The following is a 25,797-nucleotide window of genomic DNA, read 5'->3' as shown; positions in this document are numbered from 1 at the left end:
CCCACAGGGCTGTGTGCTTAGGCCTATGCTCTACACACATAACTGCACCCCCATCTACACCTCCAATTCCATAATTAAATTTGCTGACGATACCACAGTGGTTGAAACAGGATGAAACAGCCGACAGGCTCGAGGCAGATCATCTGACGGAGTGGTGTAAGGACAACAACCTGGTCCCTAACACTTTTAAAACAAAAGAGATGATCATTGACTTCAGGAGATCAAAGGACAGAGTACACACCCCCCTCCATATACATGGAGAGGTAGTAGAAAGTGTGTAACACCTGAAGTTCCTTGGAGTTATGTTGTCAAAGAAGCTGACATGGACCACCAACACCTCGCTGCTTGTAAAAAAGGCACAACAAAAACTCTTCTTCCACAGAAAGCTGAAACAGGTCAAACTCCCACAAAAGCTGTTGCTTGAATTCTACAGAAGCACAATTGAAACCATCCTGACCAACAGCGCCACAGTACGGTAAGCCAGCTGCTCAGCCGCTGAGCGACAAGACCTGCATCGTGTGGTGAAGGCGGCCCAGAGAATTGTCAGGATGAAGCTCCCAGGACTGGACACCACCTTTTCCGGCAGACTCAGGAGGAAAGCAATCAGCATAACCAGAGACACCACACACCCCGGCCACTCCCTGTTTGACCAGCTGCCGTCCAGCAAAAGGTTCAGGACACTAAAAACCAGAACAAATAGATTGAGGAACAGCTTCTACCCCAGAGCTGTGGCCTCCATCACACCACTCCCACAGAACAATGACTAGAGCAGTGATTAACGGGTCCCTTTTGGAATGGCAGGCTGCGACCAGTGGGGTACCGCAAGGTTCGGTGCTGGGACCGCAGCTATTTACAATATATATTAATGATTTAGATGAAGGGATTAAAAGTAACATTACCAAATTTGCTGATGACACAAAGCTGGGTGGCAGTGTGAAATGTCAGGAGGATGTTATGAAAATGCAGGGTAACTTGGACAGGTTGGGTGAGTGGGCAAATGTATGGCAGATGCAGTTTAATGTGGATAAATGTGAGGTTATCCACTTTGGTGGCAAGAACAGGAAGGCAGATTACTATCTAAATGGAGTCAAGTTAGGAAAAGGGGAAGTACAATGAGATCTAGGTGTTCTTTAACATCAGTCAATGAAAGCAAGCATGCAGGTACAGCAGGCAGTGAAGAAAGCTGATGGCATGCTGGCTTTTTATAACAAGAGGAATTGGGTATAGGAGTAAAGAGGTCCTTCTGCAGCTGTACAGGGCCCTGGTGAGACCCCACCTGGAGTATTGTGTGCAGTCTTGGTCTGCAAATTTGAGGAAGGACATTCTTGCTATTGAGGGAGTGCAGCGTAGGTTCACAAGGTTAATTCCTGGAATGGCCGGACTGTCGTATGTTGAAAGATTGGAGCGACTGGGCTCGTATACACTGGAATTTAGAAGGATGAGAGGGGATCTGATTGAAATATATAAGATTATTAAGGGATTGGACACATTGGAGACAGGAAGCATGTTCCTGCTGATGGGTGAGTCCAGAACTAGAGGCCACAGTTTAAGAATAAGGGGTAGGCCATTTAGAACAGAGATGCGGAAAAACCTTTTCACCCAGAGTGGTGGATATGTGGAATGCTCTGCTCCAGAAGGCAGTGGAGGTCAAGTCTCCGCATGCATTCAAGAGAGAGTTAGATAGCGAGGTTAAGGGATATGGGGAGAGGGCAGGAACGGGGTACTGATTGTGTACGATCAGCCATGATCACAGTGAATGGCGGTGCTGGCTAGAAGGGTTGAATGGCCTACTCCTGCACCTACTGTCTATTGTCTATTGACTGAAACTGTGAGCACACACAAGGACTCAAATACTTGCATTAATGGCACTTTGTGCATTACTGTGACATTCTGGTGCTGCTGTAACTTATCTTATGCTACTTATCTATTTAATACCGTTTTTCTATCATTGTCTTGTTTTTATCTACCATTTTGTTTGATTGCCTGAGAGGAAGTCAAACAGAGTTTCACTGTATCTATGTATAATGACAATAAAGATCATTCAATTCAATTGAACTACTAAAAGGATTGATAAATCAACATTGGATATGCAGTATCATATAGTTTGCAACAGTAAAACTTTTAACAATGTAAATTGATCCAGGGTGCTTCATGTGACTAAATTAAACAACGGACAGAGGGATGATGAAAAAGATAAGCAGAAGAAAGTCTGCAGATGCTGGAAATCCAAAGCCATGCACACAAAATGCCGGAACAACTGAGCAAGTCACGCAGCATCTAGGAAAATGAATAAACAGTTGACATTTTGGTCCGAGACCCTTCCTCAGGACAGAGAAGGAAGGGGGAAGATGCCAGAATAAAACATTGGGGGGGGAGAGGAAGAAAGTTAGCTGGAAGCTGATAGGTGATGGCAGATGGGTGGGAAGGGTAAAGGGCTTGAGTAGAAGGGATCTGATAGAGGAGAATGGGCCACAGGAGAAAGGGAAGGAGGAGGGGACCCAGGATGAAGTGATAGGCAGGTGAGAAGTGTTGAAGGTTAGAGTGGGGAATGGAGGAAGGGGGAGGGTGGGGTGTTTTTTTAAAGGGAAGGAGAAATCAATATTCGTGCCATCAGGTTGGAGGCTACCCAAAAAGACAGATGTTAGAAGTAATGATTAGGAAGAAAATTTGAAGAAGGATTCACAAGGAAGAGAAGTAGGAATGTGCAAGAGGCCCCATCGTAAAACTGGCTAGATGCTTCCTTCGAATGAGCATTCATCACACTTTGTTATCGTTATCAAGCAGATCACCTTACCTCTCAGATCTAAGGAAAATGTTGAGAGGAAAAACAAATATGGTGGTCCCATTCAAAGCAGTTTTAATTATAACTTCCTATTTTTCCAGAATTATGTTAAATACTTTCTCTTTCAACTTTTACTTTGTGGGTATAGTAAGTTGAGTTCATGCTCACCCCACTCTGGAGCTGGTAGCCTTCTCTGTTCTGCTCTGCGTATGCAGCTGATAACCCTTTTTGCAGTCAAAGCAAGGGTTCAGTTTAAAAACTTATTTAACTAACCTAAACAAACATTTCCTCACTTTTCCTTATGACATAGGAGGTGGCTATTCAGCCCATTGAGTCTATGCCAGCACAGAGCATTCCCATCTATATCAGCTCAATGTCCCCACCACGTATACTTTACTGTGGCCATTCTACCTACCAATCAGCACATCTTTGGGATGTGGGAGGAAATTAGAACAAGCAGGGGAAACCCACAGGCTCACAGGGAGAATGTATAACATCCAGACTCTCACCATTAGGTCAGGGTCAAATCTAGGTCACAGGAACTGTGTGACCACCATGCTAACTACTGCACCATTGTGCCACCATTTGGCTATAACATTAAGAGGTCATAAAGGTTAATAATTCCATTATTTTGACTGAGGTACCGTGCGTCACTAAACAATTGTGTACTTTATGTCTGTTTATATTTACAGAGTGGGTTAGAGTCAGGAAATTGAGATTCTCAATAGAAAGAATGTTCTGATGTTAAACAGAAGTACAACACTGGTTATGATGGAATTCAATATTCTTGCAGTATTACAAAATAAATAGGACAACATGTCAGTCATGTTGAGAGTTTCAAACCTGTGAGATCTGAATGTTTATATTCACAATTACATTAAAAAATCAGGTATCATAATGATTAAATTTAGAAGTAAAAACCTTCTTCAAGTGGTTAGAAGTAATCACAAATTTGATAAGATAAATCTGCTTTACATTTTTTAGAACCAGAGATCACCATCTCAAAGTACAAAGAAGGGATTCAAATAAACTTTCTTAGTGAATTCTCTAACCTTTAGAGCTGTGGAAGCTCAGTTGTGTAGTTCAAAGTTCAAGTAAATGTATTATCAAAGTACACATAGGTCTCCATATGCAGCCCTGAGATCCATTTTCTTGTGGGCATAATCAATAAATCCATAACCATAATAGAATCAATGAAAGACTGTACTAACAGGATGGACAACCAGTGTGGAAAACACAGCAAACTGTGCAAATACAAAAAGAAAAAAAAGCAATAAATATTGAGAACATGAGATGAAGTGAGTCCATAGGTTGTGGGAATGGTTCAGACTTGGGACAAGCACACATTCTTGTGATGTACCAGTGTTGATGGAGATTGTGGAGGAGGTGTTTTTGCCACTCCGAACTGACTGGAGTCTGTATATGAGGAAATCAAAATTCCAGTTGTAAAAGGAGGTATTGAGGCCGAGGTCTTGAAGCTTATTGATTAGTTTTGAAAGGATGATAGTTTTGAAATGCTTTAGTTGGGAAAGAGCAAATCTGCTACCCAGAAATTTCAGTGTTGAGTCAAGACTGAATGAAATGGCATCTGCTTATGGGCCTGTTGTGCCGGTATGCATATTTGAGCAGATCCAAGTTGCTATCAGGCAGGTGGTGATATGCTTCATCACCAATGTCTCAAAACATTTCATCACTCTGGATGTAAGTGCTTTTGGATGATAGTCATTGAAGCAGGTTACAATGTTCTTTTTAGGCAGCGATATACTTGAAGCCTGCTTGAAGCAGATGGTACCTCAATCTGCCCAATCAAGAGGTTAAAGATCTCAGTGAACACTCCAGCCAGTTGATCAAGCATAGGCTTTTAGTATTTGGCCAGGAACCCCACTGGGCTGGATGCTTTCCATGGGTTCACCCTCCTGAAGGATGCTCTCACATCGGCCTCAGGATCATCGGGGGCTGTGAGAGTTTATGATAGTTGCTCCGTGCTTTGGTGGTTAAAGAAGGTATAGTGCTCATTTGGAAGTGAAGCCCTGTTGGCACCTACGTCACTTGATTTCACTTTATAAGAGGTGATAGCAAGTATATTCAAGGTAGAGTTCAGCCATTTCTTTAAATATAAATGAAATTAGTGCAGAAGGGTAACACTGAGGTAGGAAGTCAGCAACTGAAATGGCAAAGCAGCTACAAGTGGCTGTTCAGCCTGTTTCTGCTTCTTTCTCTGATCTTATTGGAAAAAAAACATGGAACTACTAAAATAAAACAGCAGCTAAAATTATATTTACAAGAAACTGCTGATACTCACAAGTCCATGGTTATCTGGTAACATGACAATAATTTGTGCATTGTGGTCCCAAATCATTCGCCAAAAGTCCTTCGTTGTGTGTGGCAAAGGATGCTGAGTAATAATAAATTCATTGCTTCTGTAGTATCCCTGCAATAATAAACAAATGTTGCAATCACTACTGCTTATATGATATTAAGAGACAAAGAGAATGATAAAGACATTTAAAGAGAGCACATTCCTCCAGCGATACATGATTCAAAATTAATCAGCTGGCTTGATCACATTCATATGAACCATTCATTACCACAGCACAATGCAGCTGATGTGAACGCCATGCATGAGGTTCCACTGCATACCAATGCTGCTTCCACAATAACCTCCCAAATTCCTGTCCTTACCAAGTAAAAGGTCACGGACAACAGGTCCTATATCAACACTCCCTTCAAGGACGTTGGAGCGAAGTCTAAAAATCATTACATACATTAACTGCTATATTCATTATATATTAGTTCAAGAAGACATCTTCTCAACACAGTGAGGGAAGTATAATTAAATATGAATTTGCCAGTGATCCCTGAAACTTATTAAACAATACATTATATTAAAAAAATGAAATTGGGGTAAGAAATCAGGAGAACTCTTTTGCACTTTTTCCATGGGCTTTTGCCTAAATCTGCAGTGTACAGAAGCCTGAATCGTTAGCTCAAGCCTGCAAAATGGAGGAAATAATATAATACTTCTATATTCTACACCAGGATTTCTCAAGCAGGGTTCCGTGAGAGATTGCAACTGAAAAAAATAAACATCCTTCTTTGAACTTAATGCAATGGCGATGCTACCTCTCACAGTGGTGGGCAGTGACCGAATAGCTCTGTTTGCAATCTTGTTCGAAGTCTCTCAGTCCATTATGGCAGTGCACAGTAGGACTGTGTTTATTTTTAACGTGAGAAAGGTGAGGCCGTTGATAATTGCTGAACGCCGAATTGCAGGAAGGGGAGGATATTAGGCCGATGGTGTGCTCTGTTGAGCACTGTATTGCATAAAGGGGAGGACGGTAGGCTGATGATGAACACTGTACATTATTGCATGGAGCGGAGAACAGTAGGCTGATGATGAACACTGTATTGCACGGAGGGGAGGACGGTAGGCTGATGAGGAGTGTGAAGTGCGTTTTCCAAGCATTGAATGGACCAGCCCAACTTGGGCTTTGATGTCAGCCTGCCCCTCCCGAATTATCTCTCCCAACTTCCCCTTAAGCGCGGAACCGTCTTATGGAAGCAAACGGACTCTACTGGTGTAGTAAAAAATTGGAGGGAATTTTTCATTCTAAAGAAGGAATTTTTATGTGCCACGACTGAGCTGGCCTGTGGCTTTGCTGTTGTTTTAAAAGTTGCAAAAGGTGGATTGTGTAGGTTAGAACTGAATTGTATTGCGAAGTGTTTATATTTTTTGCGGTTTTCTCATTTAGTTATTTATTATGCAATCCTTTTTTATATTTTATTAACCCCTGTTCCATTGAATCTACTCTGTGGCAAACACCATGCAAATGTAGCAATGGCTCCAGCAAAATTAAAAAGACACTTAACTACAAACAACAGCCATATGACATGTAAAAGTGCTGATTATTTTAAAAGGCTGTTGGAATCTCAAAACAAAATCATTTTACAATATTTATTTAATTAAATCTACCAAGCCTATCTTTAGAAAAATTAAATCTCATTTTGGCTTAAGCCAGTTATTTAACAGAAATTTATTATGTTTGCCTTATGTTTTAAAAATTTGCATTCTCTAGTCAAAAGAGCATTGACAATAACATTTAGATTATTATATCTACAACTTAATGATCACACTAACATACTGTGAGCTGTAGATATAATAATTTTTACACAGGGGTCCCTGAGACCTGCAAATTATTTCAAGGGTTCCTCCAGGGCAAAAAGGTTGAGAAAGTCTGTTCTACCTTCTTATGGCTAACAAGGTCATAAAATCATGATCTTTTTACATTTACAATGAGTACTCAATGGCTCAGTTCAGTATTCTCAAGAGAGCACTTTGTGAATATATAAAATCTATGAAAGTGTAGCCTGCATTAATCATCATTTCAAGTGAAAGGAATAGAAAATAGCAACTTCATTAGTATTCAGAATTCTAGATTAAACACTTAGTCTGTCTGAAAAGAAAAGCAAAATAGACTATTTTTAATCTTAGTTAATTTTCTTAATAGTCAGTTGATAGCATACATGGAAAGTGTCATCCATATATCATTTAAATCATTGTGTGACACAACTATCATAGTAAGTCACTGGTCTGGATGGTGCTGCACATCTGACAGTGTTATTTCCACCATGTATTTCAGAGATAACTTACAACCTGGGTGGGGGAACACAAATCTTTGTGCTTAATACTCACCATGATGTAGGAGGCATTGATATAATCAGTTCCTTTGGTCCCAGGTAATGGTGCGAGGCCTACCCGAGCTCGTTCAGCTGGAAGATTGGACCAATTTTTCAGGGCAAAAAGTTAGATATATAAATAATATTGTTTCAGAAAAGCTCATAGCAATGTTAAGCAAACAATCCTTAAAGATTTCAAACAATAGAACAGTTCAATGATGCAGTCTTTGAAACTGGCAAGTGTTGCATAAGGCAGGATCTGGGGAAAACATTTATCATTCACAGTCCTACAATGGGTGTCATGGTACAGTTAGTGGCTCTAAAATGCTAAAATTAGATATTTTATAACAGTTCTCAATCTTTAATTCTTAAATATTATCACTGATGTACATAATTCATCTTAAAATATCTTGATGGTTCAATTACAGATACATCAATTTTGCGCAGGTTCTCAAAACAGAGGTCATCTTACATGGCACAACTGAGGAGTTCCTGTTCTTCTCTTTGTTGCATTCTTTCTGGGCACTGAAGCATTCTATAAATTTTGCATTACACTGAGTTACCAACTGTAACAACAAAAAAAGTAAAGCTTATGCGATTTCTATATAAAATCATCAAGCTTTTCTTAAATAGGATCAAGTGTTAATATATTTTGTAATCACAATATTCTATGAATATATGGATAATAGAGAAACCCAAATGGTAAATATGCACTAGCATTAGCATTATACTCATATATTATTTTAACTGGTCACAATTACATTTGAAAGCATAGAGAGGCAATCTTCCCGTCCCATTATGTTCTGCACCAGTCAATTCCTCAATATTTCCTCATAATAAAAACAGCACTATCATGAATTTATTGCTGCTTGTCTGATCTGATGAGTGAAAGCACAAGATAAACTACACAGATTTTCATAGCTATCATTTTTTATCTCTCAGCAAAATCTAGGTTGACCGTACGTTAAAAGGAAACTGGCTTTATGAACTATACTGAGCTAACATCTTTTGCTGGGAAGAGGAGCTCTTCACTCCAATTAGTCAAGTGACTAGTGGCCTAATTGCCCAGTTCTCAGAGATAGAAGATTATGACTTGGAATAGTAAAAGAAGAATGTGTATTTGAACAGTACTGTCTAAAATCATACAGCCGGATATTTCTATACTATTTATTTAGAGATACAGCATAGAACAGGCCCTTCTGGCTATGCCACCCAGCAACCCATCTATTTAACCCTACCCTAACCACAGGACAATTTATAATGACCAATTAACCTGCTAACCGGTACAGCTTTGCAATGTGGGAAGAAACTGGAGCACCCAGAGGAAACCCATGCTTTCAAGGGATGGCGAACCAACTCCTCACAGACGGCAGTGGGATTGAACTCTGCACTCCGACACCACGAGCTGTAATAGAGCCACGCTAATGATGCTGCCAACAGCAGTTGATACTGGTGCCATGCCAAATCCTAGTTAGTGGATGTTCAGCAATCGGCTTCAGCTTATAAATTTACAATATTGATTGAAGGACAAGCGCCTGGATGTTAGTGAGTTAAACTGGTGCAAAGTTTAAAAGGAGACAGATTTAAAGAGCAGGTGTTGGAGGAGCGGGCAATGGAGTAGAGGGGGACAAAGTAGGAGGGCTTTGGTTCAACGGGGCTTCGGTGATAACAGGTCGAGGCGAGGTAGGTTATCTATGACGAATAGAGACAGGAATTATGTCTGTGAGGCCGGTGTCCTGTACCGGGTGTCAGATGTGGGAAGTCTGGGAGACTCTCAGCCTCCTGGAAGGCCACACCTGCACTAAGTTCGTTGAGTTGTAGCTCCTTAGGGACGGGGTTAGGGAACTGGAGCTGCAGCTCGATGACCTTTGTCTGGTCAGGGAAAGTGAGGAGGTGTTAGAGAAGGAGCTATCGGCAAGTCACACTGGGGCCTCGGCTAACAGTCAGGAAGGGCAAGAGGCAGATACCAGAGAGTATCTCTGTGGCTGTCCCCTTAACAATAAGTACAGTCAGCCCTCCTTATCCGCAAATTCCGTGAATTCAACCAACCGCGAATCGCGAAAACCCGGAATTGCTCTTCCAGCACTTGTTATTCAAGCATGTACAGACTTTTTTCTTGTCATTATTCCCTAAACAATGTAGTATAACAACTATTTTACATAGCATTTACATTGTATTAGGTATTATAAGTAATCTAGAGATGATTTAAAGTATAAGGGAGGATGTACGTGGGTTATCGTGGATTGGGATCGAAAAAAATCGGAAGTTCTCTTACTAAGTAAGTGGGAACAGGTACATCCAGTATATTTAGTGTCAGTTAATCAAATGTTTGTCTTAGTATATAATATATATTTTATCTTTCTGTGCATATAAAACACTTAAGAACGTATGTTTCAGCTCCGGGCTCAGGAAGTTCCCGAGTTCGATCTAGACAGATCGCTTTTGAGTGCGTTCTCCACCGTGCTGGGTTGATGTGGAGGATCAAAAACCCCAAACCCCAAAACCCAATAATTAAACCACTGTGTTGCTTAGTAATAATTGTAGCTTTCATCGGGGCACAGCCTTTCTCACTTTATCCTTTAAAATTGTTCTGATCGTTGACCAAAGTAGCATAATGCTTTTCCAATGACAGACGGCATTTCACATCTTTCTGATCGCTTTATTATTCCCACTTTATTTTCAATCGTTATCGTGATTATTTTCATGAACAAAAACACTGCGGATTCAGATTTCTATAGCTGGGTCCTAAGGTCCACCGCATTGAGACAGGTTGCATAAGGGACTTGAGCATCCGTGAATTTTGGTATCCATGAGGGGTCCCAGAACCAATGCCTCGCGGATAAGGAGGGCCGACTGTACTCCTGTTTGAGTACTGTTGGTGGGGGGGGGGGGGGGGGTGGACGGACTACCTGGGGGAAGCAACAGTGGCCATGCCTCTGGCACAGAGTCTGGCCCTGTGGCTCAGAAGGATAGGGAAAGGAAGAAGGCAGCAGTAATAGGGGACGCTATAGTTAGGGGGTCAGACAGATGATTATGTGGATGCAGGAAAGAAACACGGATGGTATTTTGCCTCCCAGGTGCCAGGGTCCAGAATGTTTCTGATCACGTCCATATTGGTACCAATTCTGGATCCACAAAGCAAGGTCCCCTTGGATCCCATGCCTCCTTACTTTCTCAAATGTTCATAAATCCTGCCACTCAGGATCTTTTCCATCAACTTACCAATCACTGAAGTAAGACTTACGGGTCTATAATCTCTTGGTCTATCTCTACTCCCTTTCTTGAATAAGGGAACAACATCTGCAACCGTCCAATCCTCTGGAACCTCTCCCATCCCCACTGATGATGCAAAGATCATGGCCAGAGGCTCAGCAATCTCCTCCCTTGCCTCCCACAGCAGCCTGGGGTATATCTTGCCCGGTCCCGGTGACTTATCCAACTTGATGCTTTCCAAAAGCTTCAGCACATCCTCTTTCTCAATGTCTATCTGCTCAAGCTTTTCAGTCTGCTGTAAGTCATCCCCACAATCGCCAACATGGGGAAATCTGCAGATGCTGGAAATTCAAGCAACACACACAAAATGCTGGTAGAATGCAGCAGGCCCGGCAGCATCTATAGTGGATAGTCTAGAGGCCTTTTCCCAGGGCTGAAATGGCTAGCACGAGAGGGCAAAGTTTTAAGGTGCTTGGAACTAGGTGCAGAGGAGACATCAGGGGTAAGTTTTTTACATAGAGAGTGGTAAGTGCGTGGAATGGGCTGCCGGCGACAGTGGTGGAGGCGGATATGATACAGTCTTTTAAGAGACTCCTGGATAGGTTTATGGAGCTTAGAGAAATAGAGGGCTATGGGTAACCCTCGGTAATTTCTAAGTAAGTTCATGTTCGGCACAGGTTTGTGGGCCAAAGGGCCTGTATCGTGCTGTAGATTTTCTATGTTTCTAGTATTTACACAAAACTTTGGTTTTACCACTTTGTAGTTGCGCAAAATCCCATACAATGGTTTTTAATGTTTATTTTAAAGGTAACTGATTAAATAAAGTACGGACATTTCAGCTCTGCTCTAACTGGTTCAATAAAATGCACTGAAATTCAAAAAGTACGTGAAGGGGCAAGTCTGAGAAGGATATGGTCTGAACACAGGAAATTGGGTCTAGATGGTGGGCATCGTGGTCAGCGTGGACCCATTGAGACGAAGGGCCTGTATCAGTGCTAAACTGCTTTATAACTCAACCAAAATCACAAAGAGATGTTCACATCTGAAACACATGGAATCAGCAAAGCACAAGCAGGCCACACTTAGTTGAACAATAATGTGTAGCGGTAACACAAGCACATTATTAGTCCCCAATTGTGTGAAGAATCAAGGACAAACTGTTAGGAGAGTCAAGTGAGCCTTTGCCTCCACAATCCCTCATAAATACTAATGGGGCCACTTATGAATACGTATATCCCTGAGTAGTGGTGCTGATGGTTGATGGGGCACCTGCCCTTTGTAGGTGTGTATCTGGTGTTGGACGGTAATTACAGATCCCCAGTACCTAACTGCAAGAAGAATGATTTCAGGAATGCCTTTCTGGTATACACTGTCAGTGGCCCTGAGGTGGATAAAGAAAGAATGAGCACACTCTTCAGTTGAGGCCTTCTTCCATATTGAGGACCCTCCATTCATACTTGATGTGCTTGCAGTAGAAAATTGAATGTGTAAATGCATGCCAGCCTTAATACATAAATGTTCAGTGGTTTGTTCTGGGTAAAATCATGGCATTGTGTGAGACTCTCGCCCAATGTTTAGTGTAAAATCACGTTTCAGAACAGAAGAACACACACTTGCGTTATTAATATAGATTGATTTGAACAGTTTACTCTAACAAGCTTTTTTGTCCATTAAAGGCAGTAATGGAAATATGTGACTGTTGTTATGAATGTGCCCCAGCTCTGAGGGGCCGAAGGGTGCGGGGTAGCCCCCTCCTTTGTGAGAATCGCAAGAGCATTATTGGGTTAGGAAATGAGAGAGAGACATGACCATTGTCTCCTGGAGACAACGTTTGTGGATTGGGGACTATGCTACGTGCAGGCCCTCGGACAAAGAGGGCTGGTTGAGGGATTGCATCATCCCAACCTGATTGACGTCTGAGACCCCGTGAGGAAATATAAAAGAGGGTCTGGGGAACAACCCCTTCAGACGCACCAGAAGAAACGCTAGTGATCCCGTAATAGCGGGAAGCCATTTGAAGGAAGCCACGTGCGTTCGGTTCCCTTGCGTGGGGGCTGGTGGCTGGTACCACGGAAAATGACTTGGAACTAACAACGGGGAACCAACTCAACGGATTGGCCTCATAAAAGACCCGAGCAAGTTTAAAACCGTCTCTCTTAAACCCAAAGAGCTGCAGCTTGAAAGGACAGTGACTTTTATCTTTCCATCGGACAATACAATATCCCCTAGACAAACGATAGAGCTATTGCTTATTGATGATTATTATTATACCCGCGTTTTTAGATTAAGTATTGACAACGTATATTATCTGAATGTCTGTATTAATCTTATTTTTGTGCCCCTTTATAAATAAAGATTTTTAAAAATAGTACCATCAGACTTCAACGGACCTCTCTATCTTTGCTGGTAAGTGATCCAGTTACGGGAATTTCGTAACACTGTATTTATATAAAGGAAGTCAAGTGGCAAATTGGATGAATGACGTTGGATAGGAAGGGATTGTTTCTGGCCCTCCACAATTCTGACCCGGCCAGATAATGGGAAGATGGAGCCACAAGCTCACAAGGCCTGAAGATGATACTTTTTAATTTGTTTTTGCTGAAATGGTTCTGGAATGTTAAGTATCCCTCTGGGGAGTAGGGTTCCAATTTGCACCATACCATGAGGGTTCTTCAAGACTCAAATCATTCATTTGAGATGAGAAGCTCAGAATTCTCAGTTCTACCAATTTTTCCATCGCAAACCATGTCAATTTTCATGCAGCAGTAGGCTCAGTAGTGATAGGCAAAAAAAACCTCTTGTGAGGTAGATTTGAGGGGGTTGACACGTCAACCAATTAGGGATTTGACAAATAATTCATCTTTCCCATTTTTCCTTACATCTGAGAACAAAGACTTGGGCATTCAAAAGACAGAACTTTTCCAAGTCAGGGAGACATGCGCTTAACATGTTCACCAAAATTTGTTTGTACATAAACATTATGGAGGACCTAAGACTTGCGGGTAGAGCAGAGTTATAATTTCAAATGTTTTGTTGCACCTATTACAGTATATGGGAAGCGCAATACCATAAATACATAGTTTTCACCATTCTCACCCTTCAGCATACGCCTGCTGAGATTTATAAAGCACATAAGGGTGGACTGCAGGAAAGCGGTAAGTACTAGGAGTTGAAAAATGCCAGGTACAATTAAATGTAAAGCATGAATAACATTCACATTGTATTAGTGTGCCACAGTGGTGCTATAATAATGATCTGCAGATAATTTACCCCTGTTATCCAATCTGATGCAGTTGATTTTATCAGTAAGAACATTGCAAGACACAGAAGTGTACTGAAGCACTGGCCATCAAATATTATGGCTAAGAAGACTCAGTTTACACAGATGTCTTTTTAATGAGCAGAATAACAGAAAACAATACAGATTCTTTGTTCTATTGACTCATGTACACAAGAATAATGCATAAATAGTGTGGCCTTACTGCTCCCAGGCGTCAGTAGGCAATACTGAATTTTACTTTTTGTTTTCTAAATACAAAATAAGCACAAACGTTTTTTCTAAATTAAACATTTAAATAATGCATCTAAGCATCTAAATAATGGTAGAGGAAATTACCTTTAATTCTGAGCAACTGTCTCGGGACAAAATTTAATCTGATTTTAATGCATAAGCCATTCATAAAATTGAATTTGCTTCATAAGTGTTTGTACATTTCTTCCACATGATACAATGTTTCTGTTTTCTGCACTTCAGAAAGAAAATGTAAAATCTCATTGTTAGAGATTATTGTAATTTCACATGATTTTGTGATTTTCTAGAATCTGCTAGACACTTGACCAGGCTTCATCGATGAAACCACTATCAGCTGCAGATTCCCCTCCCAGTAGTACACTGTTCTGACATCCTCTGTCACTGCTAAGTGAAAAACCCTGGAACTCCATGCTCAAAAGCATTGAAGGATTACAGGGTCTGTCATAGTTCTAATTTACACCTGCTCAAGGGTAAAACTGTAAGACATTTGGCCCATCAAATCTGCTATAAAATAAGGAAAGGGCCATAAATGCTGGCCTAGCCAGTGATGCTCAGATCCCAAGAAATTAATAAGAAGTCAGTTATGTGCTAGAGAAAAAGTCTTTGCACATTTTGATATATAAAAGATTCATTAAGCACGACATCTCATGCTTGGTGTAAGATGGGATTTTTCTGCTAAGGAACAGCACATAAAGCTGCTCCCTGCCTACAAGTAGCCAACCAATGTGGGAGCTGTTGATCCCTATTATATTTTGCAGGTTCACTCGCTGCAATCTATCGATGAGTCCAGGACCTCAAATTGGAAATATATATGTATGGTGTAGACACTAAGTTGCATGAATTTACAGGGGTAAACACCAACACTTCCCTGCAGAGGATTCAACCCATTATTTATTATTTTAGAAATATGTAATGCACATGAAGGTAACACAGTGACAAATATTCCAATAAAAGCTTATCCTTAGAAACTTTGCAAACTGTATATCATCTTCAAAACTTTCTTCATCCTAAAGTCCATGATATTCTAAAAGAGAATAATCATTTTATAAAATAATACCAAATGATAAGAAGCCTAGCATTACTTTGTATCATCGTCATATCATTCCAGAACTAACTATCATCATATTAATTTATTTAAACCTACTCTAGGGTATAATGCACAGAACTTGTTAATTCTTAAATTAGTTTCAATTTCAATGTATCCATCCATTTAGAAGACGCTAGTCAAACCAAGTAGAAATACAGCCCACAAACCTTACGATTTACACATAATATTCTACTACAGAGTATAGAATAGACCCAAGAATCTAGTTCCAGTAACTGACCTTGAACTGCTTCTCCAGCCTCATCTTCCCAGAAAGACCTGGAATTAGAATACTGTTGACGTAACCATGTAGCTGCGTGGAAGGTACTTCTGTTTCTTTTCCATGAATTGCTTCCCGCAAGGCTTCATGAATAAAAATGTATTGTTCCTTAAAGGCAAAAAAAAGAAAAACATAATGATAGCAAGCAAGCAGTTCTACTTCACTATCACAACAGTCATGACATGCTCAATGTGTAATAATGAAAGAGGGAAAGACATTTAATAATGTCACTACTTAAAAGAGAAAGCTGCTATAATTACATACTAAGAATTAGTTTCGATCCATTGTCCCCATTAAAGCAACCTAAACCTTGGGCTTCCTCAGCATTCTTGGCTGTCACTGGTGTAGGAAGTCACCCGAAGGCAGATTTCAATCTGAGGCTGTTTTCCTGAGAGCTTTTAGTTAACACTGGAGCTGACTCCATCAGTGAGAGTTGGTGAGCAACCGCACCTCATGTGAAATCAGGGAGATGCAGGAAACATGTTTGCATTTCTAGCTCATACCATTTCTGGATCATACTATTTCTTGACAACCACCATATATCATGATCGGAGCAGGGCCTGGCATCTGTTTTGCACATCACTGATACATTTCTAGAAAAGGTGTCCTTGACAAATCTGAACCTCCTATTAACATTTTCAAGCCACATAATATCTGTTTTAGATCTCCATCTTGAAGTTCAGTAGTGGGGCTTTAGACTTGCGAGAAATCATATAGACCACCTTGTGTTGAATTTAATATGTATGGCCAAAGTATGCACAATTCATACCTAATTCTATATTCTTTTAGTTCTCAGGAAACAATGGAAGAATATTCTGCCGCCCCTGCATCTTGGGCTATCGAGTCTGCTCTGCCATTAAATCATGGCTGATTTTTATTTTCAATACCGTTCTGCCTTCTCTTCTAACCCATAATCCTTTATCCATCACAAACCTATCAACGTATGCCTTAAATGCACCCTGAGACTTGGCTTCAACCACCCTCTGTGAAACAAATTCCACAGATTCATCACCCTCTGACTGAAGAAATTAATCCTCATCTCAGTATTCAAGAGACGTTCCTTTATTCTGAAGCTGTTTTAGTATCCATTAAGTTTCAATGAGATTCCCCCACACCATTGATGACTGGTCCAGAGCCTTCAAATGCTCTGGAACAACAACTAAACCACCCTACCTCAGGACAATCTATAACTCACCTTCAGTGACCTTGCAGGAAATTATTTCTGCACATGCTGCTGTCAATCTTTTTTCAGCATTGGTTTCATATGCAAAATCAGCTCAATAGGATATGAGAATTTTTAACCTCCAATCTTGAAAATTCCAAACTTCCCTTCATAAACAGTTGAACCCTGAGCTGACTGCGTTTTAGTACAATTAACACTACAATATTAATAACAATTAATACTGCTATTTTGAATGAGGGACTGTTAACTACAGAACAATAATACTTTGAATTGCATTCCTTTTCTTACAATTGGGAATATGTTGATAATGACAAGCCCAAAACATCAATTGCATTGTCATTGATCCAAAAGAATCTGATTAAAAAAACACTGGTAATTTAGTCCCTCTACTTGAGATGGATATTTAACCCTAATATACTTCTAGAATTTAATGATATACAGTATATTAGCATGTAATAAGAATTGCATTAAATTGCAGTGTAAATAGATTCAGACATTTCAGTATGTGATAATATGTCTACAGAATTACTCAAGTAACTTCAGGAGGACAACTCCGACTGGAATAAAACGGGCTGAGAAATGAAGGAAAATGTAAATTTAAGATACCTCTTAAAATCAAGAAGAGCTAAGAAATAAATATGCAAGGCAAAACCATGAATACATGCATCCCATTTGAATGGCTTTGCCTCTCCTTAGAGCCAATATTTATATGGTGTCTTCACTACAGAAGAATGTTTCAGGAAGATACACTGAAAAATATGGCGAAAACATCTGAACACTAGAACTACAGTGCATTAGTCTAGTATTGTCCACTGTCTCTGATTGGTTTTATTTTTATCCTGCATGTAATGAAAGTGTAGATATGATCCAGTGAAGTATGTTTATCCCAATCATTATGAAATAACTAACAATTTTTCATCTGATTTCTATGTGTGATTTAAGGTACTTTAACCTCTGTTTCATGACGACTGTAAACCGGTTTCCTTACCAATGCTCATTACTCGCCAAACATAAACACAAACTCTCTCAAGCTACATAAATAGAATCAGGAATTGGTCTTTTTTGATATTCACTTACCTCTGTTTGCACAAGATAGTTCCTCTGGGTCCTGATATGTTTGAGGAAACCTAGAACATTAACTGTGCTTTTATCTTTTATCTGTTTCAACATACTGTCAAGCACAATGTATGTTCCAGTTCTACCAACACCAGCACTGCAGGGTGAGAAAACAAGGAATTAAAACACTGTTGATAAACAAGCAAAAACAGTTTAAAGTTTTAATCTATTTATCTAGAAATATAGCACGGAGTAGGCCCTTTTGGCCTTTCAAGCCACGCAGTCCCAGCAACCCCGGACAAACCTGACTAACCTAATCACCTAATCACGGGACAATTTACAACGACCGATTAACCTACCCTGTACATCTTTGGACAGTGGGAGGAAACCAGAGCACCTGGGAAAACCCACACATTCCACAGGGAGGACGTACAGACGTCTCACGGAATGGCACCAGAATTGAACTCCGAACTTCGAGATGTCCCGAAGTGTAATAGCGTCCACCCTTTCGTACCATGTGAAGACCAACTTATTGAACCTGAACATCATTTGAGCTGAATTTCAGTTGTATACTTTGATAATAAATTAACCTTTGAACCTTTGAATTTAAGGTGATTTAAAAAAAATTGTAGTATCAGTATCTCACTTGACAGTGGTATCAATTGACCAGTGGTTACTGGAGCTTCAGGTCATTAATGCCAGATTAATAAAAAGTGCTGATAGCCATCCACCCAAGATTCAGGGCACAACGTGATGGAACACTCTTGATTAGGTGTAGTCAGAGGAAGAGGCAAAGAATTGTGGAAAATTACTTGCCACTTTTGGGGATAAGGACAGATTTGTAGGTGGGGCCTGCTTTACGTCTTTGAACCAGACTGTTGAAATTTGAGGAAATAAAGTTATATGCAGAACAATGCGAGTGATTTATTTCTATAGGAAAAATGAAGTGAGGCACTAGAGAATAGAGGCTATTGTTTGGAAAAGGATATAGAAACAGGGTAAGGGATTGGTATTGGAAGTGGCAGGGCAGGTTTAAAAAAAGCATTTAATAAAGAATACACAATATGGGGCTTTATCAACAGAGGTACAGTATAGGTTGTAAAACCAGAGAAGTCTGCTAAACCTTCATAAAACAGTCACCCAGTGTCAACGAGAATATTATGTTTAGTTCTAGCATTTTGTTTAGGAACATGAAGGCATTAGAGAGGATACAGAAGACTCGGGTCTCCAATAATCCTTCATGGCATTTTTACACCCGTCTTTGTAAATGTTCTGAATAGTGGGAAGTTCACATCTACAGATACGCTGGGCTGTTCTCACCACCCTCTGCAGAGTCCTGCGACTGAGGGAAGTACAGCTCCCATACCAGACTGTGATGCAGCCCATTAGGGTGCTCTCAATCGTGTCCCCATAGAAAGTTCGTAGGATCTGGGGGCCCGTACCAAACTTCTTCAACCGTCTGAGGTGAAAGAGGCACTGTTGTGCTTTTCTCACCACACAGCTGGTATGTACAGATCACATGAAATCCTCGGTGATGTGTATGCCGAGGAACTTAAAGCTGTTCACCCTCTTCAGCCCAGATTCATTGACGTCAGTAGGGGTTAGCCTGTCTCCATTCCTCCTGTAGTCCACAACTAGCTCCTTTGTTTTTGCGACATTGAGGGAGAGGTTGTTTTCCTGACATCACTGTCAGGGTGATGACTTCCTCTCTGTAGGTGGCCTCGGTATTAATTGAGATTCGGACATTCAGTGTAGTGCCGTCAGCAAATTTAATTAGCAGATTGGAGCTGTGGGTGGTGATACAGTCATGGGTATAGAGAGAGTAAAGGAGGGGGCTAAGTACAAAGTCCTAAAGGACACCTGTGTTGAGGGTCAGAGGGGCAGAGGTGAGGGAGCCCACTCTTACTACCTGTCAGCGATCTGACAGGAAGTCCAGGATCCAGCTACACAAGGCAGGGTGAAGGCCGAGCTCTCTAGGCTTCCTGTCGAGCCTGGAGGAAATTATGGTCTTGAATGCTGAACTGAACTGAATATTATAATGGGATACTGTTCACTAGATAAGGACCAGAGATCACTGTTAAAAGTTAAAGAGAAAAAGGCTTTAAGCAATGTGTGGTTGGAAATGGGAATGCACTGTCTGCCTTTGTGTTAGATGCAGGTTCTACTGTGGCCTTCAAGAAGGAGTCAAGTAAATATCTGAAGGAACTGAATAAATATCTGCAAAGCTAAGGAGAAAGGTTTGGAGATTGGGAACAGTCCGGCATTCTGCTGGAGATAAGCTGGGTCAAATAGGCTCCTTCTGTAGTGTGACCATTCTAAGCTTCTCGATGTACAGGTTACAAATTCTATGATCTTTTGCACTATTTAGGTCAATTCTCTCCGGACGGAAAACACGTGGAATTTCTAGGTCAATAAAGGGCCTATGAAAAAATAAATGATCATGCCACTGAAATAAATTTCATAACCTAGGCATCGCTGGGAAAGCTGCTATTTATTGCTCATTTCTAATCATCCTTGACAAGGTGATGGTGAGTCACTTTCTTGAATCTCTCCCACCCTTTTGATGAAGGTACCTCCACAGAGCTGCTACGCAGGGAGCTCCCGAGTTTAGACTGAGCTACAATGAAGGCCCAACAGGAGATTTCCAACAGTGTGTGATATGGAGGGGTATCTGCAGGTGATGGTGCTTTATGTTCTGCTGCCCTTTGTCCTCCCTGGTGGTAAATGTCATAGAGTCAGAGAAGGATACAACACAGAAACAGGTCCTTCTGCCCACTGAGTCCATACTGACCACCAAGTATTTATTTTTACAGACATCCTATCCTAAATCATTGAAAATATTCCATATTATTGAATTATGACTTGTAACTGATTGAGAGATGCTGGCATGTCCAGAGGGGCATCACTCACTACAGGACTCCTAGTTTCTGATCTGATCTTGCAGACAGGGTATTAATTTGACTGGTTTAGTTGATATGCTAGCCCCAGAATGTTGATGGTAGGGGATTCAGTGATGGTAAAGCCATTAAATATCAAGGGGTAGGAGGTTAGACTCTCTTATTAGATACTTTTGTGGCAGGTTTAATACTTACCCTTTGTTGCCCGACGTCTTAATGTTGCTTTGGCTTTGTTGTATGCAGAGGTGGTTGGTTCAATTGCTGGTGTGGTACAAATGGGATTGGACAAAGTATTGTAATGCACAATTATATTTCAGACCTTTAAGGAAAGATATAATTTAATTTATACCTGCAATGTACCACCACTGGTCCCATGTCTGGTGTTTGAGCTGCAGATGATTTTCTTACAAAGGTGAGTACAGGAAGGGCATACTCTGGTACCCCCATGTCGGGCCACTGGGTGTAGTGGTACTGGATAACCATGCGTTCGTTCTGACGTCCCTTGGGGTTTCCCTTTTGGCCCTGGAACCACAGTTTATCAGCACATTTATCAATAATTATATTATATCCTATTAGAGAACAACTGGCAAATCTCAAACTCTGTCATCATCATCCACTGTTGTGTATCAATACCAGATTCACGCTTAACCGTATTATATTGCATCTGCAATGCATTTGTCCACTTAACCTCCATATCACATCGGCAACTCTCTGCATCCTGCTCAGAGCTTACACCCTCACTCAGCTTTGTGCCATCTGCAAGCTTGAAGATATTACACTTAATTCTTTCATCCAAATCAGGGGTTCCCAATCTTTTTTTTGCCATGGACCGCTACCATTAACTGAGGGATCTGCAGACCCCAGGTTGGGAACACCTAATCTAAATCATTAATACATATTGTGTACAAGTGGGGTCCAAGCACCGACCACTGCTACCCCACAAGTTTGTTTGTTCCCACTTTTGTTTCCTTTATGCCAGCGTCACATCCGGCCCAATCCCAGGTGCACTTATGTAGAAACTTACTGAAAGCCTTCTGAAAGTCTAAACATATTAAATTCTATTCTTCTCACTTCATTTTCAGTGAATTTATTATGCATTATTTCTCTCTCACAATCCATGCTGAGTTTGACTGATTTTGTCCTGTTTTCCAAATGGAAGAAGAAACAAACAATATTTCTGGAATTGGTCCTTTGCATTTGGCACAAAAAGCACATATATAGAAGCTTCCAATTCATTCTTTTAATATTTATATGTCAGAGTTCAGTCTGAGGGTTCTTGTTGGCCTCTCTCTCCATCAAAGGAAATTTTACCAACAAAGTATATAACTCAGAAGGGAAACAAAAAAGAAGAGGTCAAGATTTCACTTTCGATTCAAACTAGTCATGATATCAACATCCTGATCCTTGTAGATCACAGTTAGAAAGCCAATGTATGAGTATTTGAAAGCCTACATCAAATTTTCTGATTCGTGCCAGGTGAGGGTTAAAATGCCTTACCACTGAAAACAGATGTTAGTTTTTTCAATAAGCATTTGTGCATTGGTTCATTAAAATACTTCTAATAACTTTAAGTGCAAAAATTTATTTTATTTTAGTTACAATAAAGGTTAGAACCATCTTCCTGGATAATATTAATTGGAATATTTGTCTTGCTAACATTTATCTTCTTACCAATGGCAAAAAAATCTTGCCATTTTCTGTTCTGCTTTTTGTGGAACCTTGTTCTATATAAATTGACAGCTTCACTTCCTGACATTGCAGCATTGACTGTGCTCCAAAGTAATTAATTGAGTATAAACTATTTTAAGATCTGCTGAAGACTTGAAATGCACCTTATAATTAAGACTTACATTTTTATATGATTTGTTTGTGGTTGTAGCATGCTTGGAATTCCTAACCTCTTAAGTCAGAAGTACAACATGACATTTATTGTTAAATTTACCTTTTTAACTTTTGTGTTCCGTATGGTGAAGTGACGTACAGTACAACATGCCCTCACTTTTGTGCTCTTCAGGGTGACAATTATGTTGCCATACTCTTCATTGTTCTCACTGGGCCAGTACTGATCACATTTTCGCTGGAATACAAGAGAAAGATTGCAATGCAACCAGAAAATACTACAAATCACTCCCTGAATTACCAAGTCAATGTTCCACACTCAATTGAATGTCCATTACTGAACCACAGTTATATTCAATGTTCTGCACTCAACTGAATGTTAATTACTTTACATTAAAGCATTTTGCCACTTCATAGTAAGATCTGTTTTAATATATTCAAAATGGTGATTTAAAATATATGCAAGATTCTGAAAACAAAATTATAAAATTCACTTACTCTTCCTTTTTCCACTAAATTTGTAATCATAACAATGATTCCTGTATTTTGTTCCCAGATCATTCTCCAAAAATCTTCAAATGTGGGCTTAAGGGGGCCTTGTGTAGCTATATAGGCTTTTGACTTGTTGTAACCCTTTAGTGGAGGAAATGAAACCACATAAAAATTTTGTTCCACAACATTTATATACAAAATTCATAATTGCATTGTTAAGCTCTGAATGCTTTGACATTTTTGTGACATTATTCACCATTATTTTTCGTGCAGTTACTTTGCACCATTATGAAGTTTCAGCGTTTGAGAAATAATATATTCTGCACATAGGCATTTCACATCCTTTTTTATTCACATCCTTTATTCTCTTTAATCAAGACATTCTTCTGACATATTTAATAAGTTTTTTGTGTTCAACGTAGTGCGTTTTGTCAGTCTTAATTTTAAGCAACGTGAGCTTGGTTACAGTATTTTAGTCAACATAACACATATACAAATTTAAAGGTATACATGTACCCACACAAATAAAGTGCTTCAGACAAGAGTCAGCACTGGCCTTTGTGAAAGATAATTAACTGATTAATTAACATTTGTGAGCAGCGTAATGCTTGGATATTCAATTACTTCAGACTATTGAGATAAACATATAAAATTAGCATATGAGAGACAACGAAAGACAATTCAAGAGCATAAGAACAATATTAATTTAGTCTGGCCGAGAATTAAATTAGACATTAGAAATTAAATAAGAGTGCAATTTATGATCTACTCAATTTTCAATTCCAACTGGATTTCTCTGAATTGAGTGACCATGACAAATGTGGGAAACACAGTATACATAAAAGAGTGACTTACATCAACATAGTTGGCATTTATATAGTCACTGTGCTTTGAATCTTTTCCTGGTATTGGCCGTAGCTTAACTCTGCTGTGATCATCTGTTGAAATAACAGTATTAATCCACAAGAATAGTTACATTGATTAGCAGTTTATTTCAAGTGTTCATTAACAAATATAAAAACACGATAAGTGTTCAACAAATTAAACTATACTCTACATAATTAAAGGAAGTCACCAACAAGAGAAAATCTGCAGATGCTAGGAATCCAAGCAACACTCACAAAATGCTGGAGGAACTCAGCAGGCCAGACCAGGAAAAGCGTACAGTTGACATTTTGGCTGAGACTTTTCAGCCTCTTTTCCATAGATGCTGCCTGGCCTGCTGAGTTCCTCCAGCATTTTGTGTGTGTTACAAGGAAATCACTGCTTACTGAAATAATTTACGATAGCCTCAATGGATTTTCACATCTGAATAACGATTTCCAGAAGCATTCTTAATTGAAAGGGAACTTTGATTAAACAACCCTGTGCTTTTCATTCATGTTGTTATCCTTCTCCATCCTATAAAGGGGAATATCAATGATATATTTAAAAATACTCTAATATCAATAGATTAGAATGCAGCACAGTCTTACATGCTACAATGTTGATGTATCGGTTTTTGTGCTTGTTATCTGGATGGTTGGAATGCTCTGATGTGATGTTCATATCAGCTGTACAGCGTTGGACTTCCTATAAATTGCAAAATAAGAAGGAAAACTTCATTGGTTTCCTGTTTCAAAACATATGCACGACATTCAAATGTTAGATGCATCACAAATTTACTTAAGTACTCAGATTGTCAAATAAATCAAATGGCCTTGGTGCTTGGATTTGAAAGATGAAAATAGCTTAGTCTTCTGTTTTTGCTTGCTATCTAGCAGTTCCTGCCTTCCCGAATTGTCTGGCTCAATTACAAATACTTACTGTGTTAGCTAAGTATATTGCTTTATTGTGGAACTGGAGGAGACTATACACAAGAAATTTGGCTTTTTGAATGGAGGGAATAAACTTAAATAGCTGAAAATAGGAAATGAAACAAAATTGCTTCTTTGTAAGAAACTGATTATCAAAAAGGTCATGGACAGTATTCAAAGAACATTTACATTAAAAAAGTAAAGACCTGGATTCTGGAGTTGTAAAACATTCAGTAGAGATTCATCTTTATTTCTGATCATGATACATCATTGTGAAGGACCAAAGAACAAAGGTAATCTCACTCCAATTCTAGTCAATTTTCCTTTCAAATTAAATTAACATTATTAAATTAAATTAATAATGTTTATGCAATTCTTCTGGCTAAACTTTGGCTAAATTTCTGTGTCCCATCCAGGCAATCCTTAAAGTTAAGTCAGTAAAGATGAAACATTTTCAGATTTTTTTTCTACATTAGTGTTTGAATGCATCATGCTTTTAAAGTTTAAAATATAACAGGGAGTTACACACATACACATACACACACAATCATGAATACACTGAAACTTGACTAAAACTTTAATCTCCTTCCAAGGAGGAAGGTACTGTTTATGGTGCAACCTTAAATTCATGAAGTATTGGAAAAAAACAAGAATTGGAGCAGATTTTTTTCTGTTCAAATTCATTGTCATTTCGATAAATCTTGCTCAGATTCATAAGGTGGCAATATTGTGGAACAGATCATTTATAGAAATATGGACAACAACCAAATGATTCCCACATTAGAAATTCACAGTGTAAATAAAAGCTTAGTATTCAGGACATCATGGTTTGATCGGATGATGTACCCAGTTCAAAACATCCATTTTCAGAAGAGCAGGATTCGCTGAAGTGAAGGTGACAAATTTAAACAGTTAGATTATCATTATCAAAGACAACAGTAAGCATTTATATCCTAATGAACAGAA

The 25,797-nt window shown here is 39.6% G+C and overlaps 1 protein-coding gene across 6 annotated transcripts in view; it reads right to left on the bottom strand.

Moving 5' to 3' along the window:
- LOC132377830 (receptor-type tyrosine-protein phosphatase gamma-like) overlaps nt 1-25,797 on the bottom strand; it is a 671,456-nt gene that overhangs the window by 30,633 nt on the left and 615,026 nt on the right. For 5 of the 6 annotated variants that reach the window (XM_059944241.1, XM_059944240.1, XM_059944242.1 and 2 more), the window contains 10 exons: nt 24,511-24,607; nt 23,891-23,973; nt 23,042-23,176; nt 22,647-22,781; nt 21,054-21,226; nt 17,829-17,964; nt 15,530-15,676; nt 7,932-8,025; nt 7,476-7,552; nt 5,085-5,213 (listed from right to left, as the gene is read on the bottom strand). In XM_059944241.1, coding sequence (XP_059800224.1) covers nt 5,085-5,213; nt 7,476-7,552; nt 7,932-8,025; nt 15,530-15,676; nt 17,829-17,964; nt 21,054-21,226; nt 22,647-22,781; nt 23,042-23,176; nt 23,891-23,973; nt 24,511-24,607 — 1,206 coding nt within the window. Of the gene's footprint in view, nt 1-5,084; nt 5,214-7,475; nt 7,553-7,931; nt 8,026-14,086; nt 15,229-15,529; nt 15,677-17,828; nt 17,965-21,053; nt 21,227-22,646; nt 22,782-23,041; nt 23,177-23,890; nt 23,974-24,510; nt 24,608-25,797 lie in introns of those variants that run through there. The other variant, XM_059944246.1, reaches the window with a different exon arrangement.

Source organism: Hypanus sabinus, chromosome 19, assembly GCF_030144855.1.
Source record: "Hypanus sabinus isolate sHypSab1 chromosome 19, sHypSab1.hap1, whole genome shotgun sequence".
NCBI lineage: Eukaryota > Metazoa > Chordata > Chondrichthyes > Myliobatiformes > Dasyatidae > Hypanus > Hypanus sabinus.
Note: the sequence above shows the minus strand (reverse complement) of the source record. Positions and strands in the feature narration are given on the sequence as shown.